Below are 8,465 nucleotides of genomic sequence, written 5' to 3' on the forward strand. Positions count from 1 at the left end.
AAGGACATCAGGCGGAGGATAAAGACGTAAGAGTAGAACATACACATAAAGAAAGTATATTTGGTGGCATAAAACAAATACAAATGTTAATAGCTTTACTAGATGCTAAGATAAGGTGTTTATCTAAATGACCAATTTAGAAAATCATTATACAGGCTACATCACTATCACATGCACTACAACAATGTCTTTTTTACATATATTACACAGCTTAGTTGAATATTCGATTCTGATTGGTACATTTGGACTTTCCAGAAGTCTTCTATTTTTTTGATAGCAGACCGCTGCTAACGAGAACGGACTGTTGCTAAAGAACACGCTCTGATCAGGGGGTTACGTATTGTAACCCTAGTTCTATAAGCACAGGCGGAGCCCTCTACTGGACTCTATGGGTACTACTCTCATCAATGATACGCAAGCGTTCACACACTGAAGTTGTATAAACGTAGCCGGCCAATCAGGGCGAGCCCTACTGAATGCGTGCGCAGGCTCACAGTATATAAGGCAGCTACACCTCCTGACTGTCATCCTACACCCTCTTCAGCGAGCGGCATAGGGAAGACAGGGCCCCTAGGTAGAGGGCTCCGCCTGTGCTTATAGAACTAGGGTTACAATACGTAACGCCCGTTCTATCTCACACAGGCTCCGCCCTCTACTGGACTCTATGGGTACAGTGGGTGGAGCCCCGATGAATAAACGCCCTATCGCCCCACACATCGACCCACCACACTGCCCCTGACCGGCCTTTGGTTAACAGCCATCGCACCCCAACTTCCTATCACCCGATTGTGACCGTGGAGAAGTCGGGGCCGCAGCTTACTTGGCTGGGTAGAGCCTAATTGGTCTGAATAAGCCCATAGCTCCACCCTGCAGGTGCCAGCGCAAGTGACTACACACTGCGCACCACGTTTCCCAGGTCCCCAAGGAGCATGGGAAAACGTAAAGTGTACTATGTCCTCCACACTCACACGCTTACCTTGTGTAGAGTGTGCACGGACCTCAGTGGGGAAGGTTCTCCCCGGCGGGGAGAGTCTTCCAGCCCTGTATGGGGCTTACTGCGCACCACGTTTCCCAGGTCCCTAAGGAGCATTGGAAAACGTAATTGTATTATGTCCCAGGGGTTCAGATACAGCGTAGACCAAGACGCCGCCGTACATATGTCCTCCACACTCAAGTCGTCGAACAAGGCTGTCGACACAGCCACACCACGTGTGCACGGACCCCAGTGGGGAAAGGCTCTCCCCGCCCGCCCACAGGCAGTTCTGTACCCCCCTCCTTCTCGAGGGGGGGTACACCTCTCTCTCGATGGGGGCGTACACCTCGCTCTCGATGGGGGCTGCATCGAGCAAAATCCCCAGATACCCACCTGCTGGTGAGGTATGGGACTGCTCTTCTTCCAATTGACCGCAAACCCCCAACTTGGTTAGGTGGAAGATCAATTGGGCTGTGTGGAACATCTGCCCATTCCCTGGACCTGGCCATGACTATGAGGTCGTTGAGATCAAATAAAACCCTCATGCCATGGTTGCGAAGTGGCTAAAGCGCTGTGGCCACACATTTGCTGAACGTGCGTGGGGACAGGGAGTAGCCGAACGGTAGTCTGTTGTACTCGTAGGCTATCCCCTGGAAGGCAAAACGCAAATACTTCCTGTGTTACGCCCCTATTGCAACCACCTCCTGAGACAGCGCTCCCAGAACTGAGGAACTGTCCAGGGCTGGCCTCCCCAGTGGAAATTACGCCATGCGTGTGTGTGCGTCAAGTGCAATAAATATATATGCAAGTTGCAACACACACAGAGTAAAACTCTGCCCCTCATGTGTTGTATAGGCTGGCACGACAAGGCTGTTCAATGGGGCTGATGTGTTGTGTAGATTCTGCCAGAAGGAAAATCACGGTCAGGGACACCACACGGCAAGCAGCGGCACCGTGGACCAGGATATACATTTGGCATCGGCCAAATAATCGCTCTGATCCGGTGAGGTGGGGGTATCTTGCGGAAGAGCAATCAGCGAGACGCCCAACACACCCGTGTTATTTGCAGCCGCCCTGTCACGCGGCAGCGGGGCAGAGATTCTCTGCCCAGCCTGCTGCCTGTGGGAGCAGATGTGTTGCCAGGCTCCCATCGAGGGGGGGCACGCCGGGATATGAGGTCTCTGTGCAGCCCCGCACCCTCAGAATACCTACCTTTCCTGCCACCGGAGCTCTCGCTTCCAGTGGCTGTTGCCACGACGCCTCCACACACTGCCAGATATCGAAAGCCGGTTGCGCCGGGCGGGCCGGACCGTAACCGGCTTACCGGCTTCGGCGGCAGTGGTGGGGGGAGCGGATTCCGGACCCGGAAGTGTCAGACACCGATGAGGCGAAGTCATCTTCTTCCTCCTCAGCAAACAGAGCCATAACCCGCACGGCTGGGATGGCGAACGTTGGTGGCGTCGCCTCGGCCATATCCTGGTCTCCCACGTCCACCACCTCAAGCTCGTCTTCGGCGTGGTCTGGTCCCAGGCACTCGAAGCAGAGCTGGTGGGGATCGGCGCCCCCTATTAAGCCGGGCATGAGGGACAGGTCCGGGTTTCCTGCAGTGGCGACTCCATTCACTTGCCTGGAGGTAAGATACTTTTTACTTGTTTCGAATCCTTTTCTCAGGTGTTGTCCAGCTCGCTGAAGAGAAAAGGATGACAGTCAGGAGGTGTAGCTGCCTTATATACTGTGAGCCTGCACGCGCATTCAGGTAGGCTCGCCCTGATTGGCCGGCTACATTTATACAACTTCAGTGTGTGAACGCTCGCGTATCATTGATGAGAGTAGTACCCATAGAGTCCAGTAGAGGGCGGAGCCTGTGTGAGATAGAACAAGGGACTACGTGCAGTTATATCAATCAGCAGAAAGAAGTCTGGTCAATAAAGCGTCAGCTGTGGACAACCAACATTAGTTTTCATCAGAAAACACAGTGGAACACCTTTCTATATTTGTGGAGAGCACAAAACTTTGTATTCAGAATGGCTTAACTGTTCCCAGTAAAGAAAAGAAAAAGAGCGCAAGAGAAGGGGGTTAAAAGACGAAGCACTGGAAGTCAGAGAAATCTAAAGAAGGAGACAGACATTTACGGCCATTTCATTATTATATTTTATAAAGCCTATAATAAGGGCTGGTTTCAAGGTTGCCCCGAACATCCTCCTTGGTCCTAGATTTGATGGTCTTTCATTGTATTTGTATTTTACATTCTTACTTGTAATTTTATTTTATTTGTGTAATTTGATTTAATATTTTTACAATGTCATTCATGTTTGTATATCTGTAAAGCCCACTGAGACCAAATACGTTTTGGAATATTGAGCTATACATACAATTTGATCTGATTTGGTTTGATTTGAAAATGTGCTTCCAGATGAGCCTAAAACATGCACCGACTTTTACTCTTTTACCACTGTGCAAGAAAAGGTATATTGAGCAACCAGAATTGACACAGGGTTCCTGCAGGTTTCGCCAACTCAAATTTAAGACTTTTTATGACCTTTTTAAGACCACTTTGAATAGAATTTAAGACCTATTTCACAGCAAGAAAGTATGAAGGAAAATTGCTATGAAAGAAGAAATACGTCCCATAGTTACTTACAAAGTAAATGTATTCATGTTCAACATAAGAACAATGACTGAACATAACAGCATAACAGTACACTGAACTGTGTTAGCGTGTTAGACAATGTGTGTGTGTGCGTGTGTGTGTGTGTGTGACAACATTGGCTGTACTGTACATTTTTAGTTGAAATTAATTTAAATATTTTAGTTTTACTGTTAATTGTGCTGTACATTTTATGCATGGTCCTTATTTAACAAAGACATAATAAAAAAATACAAATAGTTAGAAATGATAATAAATAGATACAAAATGAAATACATTTAAAATTAAATTAAAAAACTCCAGCTCTCGCGCTTGTACTTTGTTGAATGATAATGTCTGTAATGTGTTGATAATGTTTGTACAATATAAAATTGATAGCATCAAGAAATTGTATGTCCTTTTGGTGTCCAAGGAGGACATGAACGACATGAACGATTATCCCTGATGTACAACATCTCCATGAATTATATTAAAGTTATGTCTGTGAAAAAATAAAGTAAAAAAATAAAAATAAAACTCTAGCGGTCACCATTATGATGTTAAGCTCGCACTCTCACTTCACTGTTTCCTGCCCTCACCTGAACATTGTCCAGCACCTGGCCGGCCATCACCATGCCCATCCCGGCCAGCAGGTAGGGAAACAGCACCTGAAGGCAGATAGCGATGGAGGACTCATCCTCCACTTTGGCCGCAGACACTTTGGGCTTATCCTCCTTTTTAGGGGGAGGCGGGGCCACTGGGGGTAAGAGGAGGTCATCCTGGTCCTCTATGGAGCCCACCACACCGGGACCGGTGCTCGGGCTCTTCCCCTTGGAGCGGGACTTTTTGTTCTTCTTCCTCTGGCGGGTCTGTGGGGGTTTGTCCTCCCCGGGCATGATGGCGGTGGTGGCTGTGAAGACTGGGCTGGTGTTGGATTAAACTGGGGATACAGAATCAAAATGTGGTTTATTGGTGGGGACATCTGGTATGTCAGGTTTGGTTTTATCCTATTTGTACCCAAAAATCTTGTAGGTATGGATCCAATCAACCTAACAACTACAGTAAAAGGTTATTTGTCGAATCCAAAATAAAACTAGATATACATCAATAAAGATTAGTTCAATAGCTTAGATGGAGTGTAAAAAGAAATACAAAGCTTTAGTTTATCTGTAGCCTTCAATTAACTAGAAATGTTCATTTGTATTATTTAATTTACTTCCAATTAAGTGTTAAGATACATTAAACCTTTATCTTATTATACTATTCTGTTTTTCTAGCTACTTGGCTGGAGTTTATAAAGTTAGCATTAGTCTTCAATTCTAATTCTATAGATGTTTCAATTAATGTGACAAAATGACCCTGCTTTTTAGTTTATTTGGCCTTTCCAACATTATTATCGTTTTTAATTTACATTCAAAAATCCAGTGGTATCACTGGTTCTCTTTATATATAGAATACAATGTCAGCACACATACAGATGCACAAAGGAAAGCATTAATGCCTCATTGCTAAGGCTATGAAAAACTTTGTTCAACCTATCTGTGGCTGTTTTATATTATTATATTTATAAAAATATTTCATATTGTCATTTGCTGCAATAAAGAAGTACCTAGATTTTAAGAGAAGCAATATTAAATTGTAAAACTACTTTGTAAGTACGTGTCCCCTATTCAAAATCGTACTTATTCAAAATCTTTTTCATAAAAGTACACAGGTACTGGCGTCAAAATATAATGAAAGAACTAAAGGTGAAAAGTACTCGTTGTGCGTAATATTATATTATAATACTGATTAATGATGCATTAATGTGTACTTCACAGTTGGTAAATGTGGAGCAAATTTTAATTAAACTTTACAATGATATGTCAATGTTTAATTGATTTCTATGTTGTTTTAGCTTATAACCTAAATGTGTAAAAAGCTCACAAATAAATGTAGTGGAGTGCAAGTACAGTATAAAGTAGCATTTACATGGAAATAGTTGAAGACAATTGCCTCAAATGTGTAATACTTGAGTACATCTACTTCATTACATTCCACCACTGATAGTTGTAGCCGGGTCATTCTACAGAAAAGGTGGAAGTACTGTCACTTACTTTTGCAGACACCAAAATACATGACGTTGACCTAATACTCACATTCACTATATATGTTGAATAAATAGAGTGTCTTTGCAATGGTACTAAATAAAAAAAATTGTTTTATACATAAATTGCAATTTATTTAAAATGCCAAGTTCAAGGAACTGCCTTGTCACTTTGATCATACATGGAAGTGGAGCCTATTTTCATTTAAAATATTTTTTTTTCAATAAATAAATCTCATTCATATGTACATAACATGACATACATTATATATAACACTGAAATGGTAAAAAAAAAAACGCAAATTATTATTAATAATATCAAATAAATGTCAGTCACCAAAAATTACGTCATTGGTGTTACTGCTACACAAAACGCTTTTATTTTTGAAATAATGTACTGTCTCTGAAGTGCTTCCTGTAACAAGAGATCATTTGAGGCAGTGCAGTGGACAAAGACATAAGGAAAGTCAGATACTTCTTACTTTGTTTGTTAAAGGTGTCATTTTATCTTCAAATGCGTGCGTCTTTCAAGTCTGTCATTAGTGTTACTCATTTCATAGCCCTAGGGGTGAACATTTGAATGGGAAAATGTATTGTATTGAAGAGTTAAACGATTTTGATATTGACTGAAGCCATATTTGGTCTGACACATGGCATCCATTTGGTTAAAAAAATTGGTGTTTTCTCCAAATTGTCACTGGTGTTACTCTTCTTCCTGATAACACGTAACACCAGTGACGTTCCTATATGAATAAGCTTTGTATAATGTATACAAATAATACAAATAATACAAATACTTTAAGCTCTACTTGTTGTGGATTCATCAAGTTAAGAGTTAGTTATTGCTATTTAACAGGTTTTAGATGTCTTTAGAAGGAATATATTTCAGCAGATTTGTATCACCCAGATTCCACCTTTTCTGTAGAATGATTCAGCCCTGAAGCTGAACCTATATCATGGCATTGACAGTGGCTTTATTTTGCATGCTACAGTAATACGTTTTTTGTCCTTGGATATACAACCTTATAATGTACGTGTATAACGTTCATTTTGTCTAACAGCAGCCCATTCAACAGCATCTGTCTACGCGATGGGTGTGTTGATGAACCAATCCATACAAACAAAGAAAAACCCTAGAATACCTTTAAGAAAGTACTGATAACGAAAACTTAAATATGTATACACACGGTATCGTCGACAGTTTCCGGAAATGGCCGAATATCTCCGAAGCTCCATTAGATGCGCGTCAGCACAACAAAACGCCGATAAACAATCTTCTGTTGATATGCATGCCTCCACTGCAGGCTGCCATGTCTACATACCATAATATCACTTCCTCGGTAACCAGGGTTACACTACTAGGCGCTTTTTGATTGGATAAACAACGTGTAGCCCCGCCCCCGTGTGGAGAAAGTGGGCTGCTGCAGGAATTTGGGATTTCATTGGGATATATTCAACATTTTAAATGAAGAATTATGTTTTATGTCTTTATGCCACTCTTAAAAGTCAGGTCTTTAATATTTTTTAATCATAATATAAGGGGTCCAACTTTTTTTAATGTAAAAGTCTCCAAAAACAGGTGTTGACACAATTTAGAACAGAATTCCAACATAAAAACACATAGAATAAGAGACACTTAAGTAAGTCAGCAATGACACTCCTCAGTCCTAAGTCATTTATAACTGAAGCTCCTTACATGGTCACCGCAATTAAAATAAAATCAGTGGCAGGTATTCATAATTATGAAGACACATGCTCTGTTACAAACTCATTAACTCATAGTTTAAAAGCACATTCCTGCCCCTCTGTCATTGGCTACCGACAGCTTAAATGAACCTATAATACACACAGATGACATATGTTTCGGAATTATTCGACATCTCGTCCTTACCTTTTGTTTCCAGAGCTCGTGAGGGTGTGTGTGCACAGCTAAAGTGAACGCGAGCTCCCAATAATAACTATGCTTGCCATGCTGTGTGTATGTGTTGGAGTGTAAATGTCTTGTCTATATTAAGGTGTGTGTGTATTTTCCGCTTTTGGTTTGCTGGTGCATTTTTCAATGTACGTTTGAGCATTAGGCTAACTGTGTGTGCGTGACTGTGTGTGTGTGTGTGTGTGTGTGTGTGTGTGTGTGTGTGTGTATGTGTGTGTGTGTGTGTGTGTGTGTGTGTGTGTGTGTGTGTGTGTGTGTGTGTGTGTGTGTGTGTGTGTGTGTGTGTGTGTGTGTGTGTGTGTGTGTGTGTGTGTGTGTGTGTGTGTGTGTGTGTGTGTGTGTGATATGCAGTGTGTGAGGCATGCATCATGAGGCACCGTCTTGGATTTCATTGCATTGGCAGATAACGATATCCCCCTCCTGTCTCTTTCCATCTCTGGTGGACTGGTGACAGCAGCAGGCAAGGAACCACCATATATAAAAAAAACAATAGATAAATCATTACCCAGTCCTTCTAATCTAAACGTGTTGGCATTTAAAACTATTTTTGCGCTGATGTCACTATGTTTGTCTTATAAGGAGTAGTATACAAAGCTACTACACTGTATTACCAATTGTTTGGATATTTTTTTGGCCATATAGTAGCCGGTTGAAATGATAAAAGTATTAATTTCAATCATCATCATGTCTTTTGGATTCTAGTCATTTTTTATTTTGTCATACGTTAACTACCACGTGCAACATACTGTAAAAAAGCATGGTCTTCATGGCTGTTGCATGTAATAGGACACCACTCTGTGCGCAGGCTCTGACATTCACTGGGTAAGCCTGGGTGATGTTGTTAATA

At 42.1% G+C, this 8,465-nt stretch overlaps 1 protein-coding gene across 2 annotated transcripts in view; it reads right to left on the minus strand.

Moving 5' to 3' along the window:
- LOC117494014 (solute carrier family 41 member 1-like) overlaps positions 1-7,751 on the minus strand; it is a 37,996-nt gene extending 30,245 nt beyond the window's left edge. Inside the window, exons 1-2 of one of the 2 annotated variants that reach the window (XM_034144637.1) lie at positions 7,577-7,751; positions 4,199-4,539 (exon numbers count right to left, since the gene is read on the minus strand). In XM_034144637.1, coding sequence (XP_034000528.1) covers positions 4,199-4,495 — 297 coding nt within the window. In that variant the 5' untranslated portion in view covers positions 4,496-4,539; positions 7,577-7,751. Of the gene's footprint in view, positions 1-4,198; positions 4,540-6,872; positions 6,997-7,576 lie in introns of those variants that run through there. The other variant, XM_034144636.1, reaches the window with a different exon arrangement.
- Between the last annotated feature and the right edge of the window lie 714 nt (positions 7,752-8,465).

Source organism: Trematomus bernacchii, unplaced genomic scaffold (assembly GCF_902827165.1).
Source record: "Trematomus bernacchii unplaced genomic scaffold, fTreBer1.1, whole genome shotgun sequence".
Classification (NCBI taxonomy): Eukaryota; Metazoa; Chordata; class Actinopteri; order Perciformes; family Nototheniidae; genus Trematomus; species Trematomus bernacchii.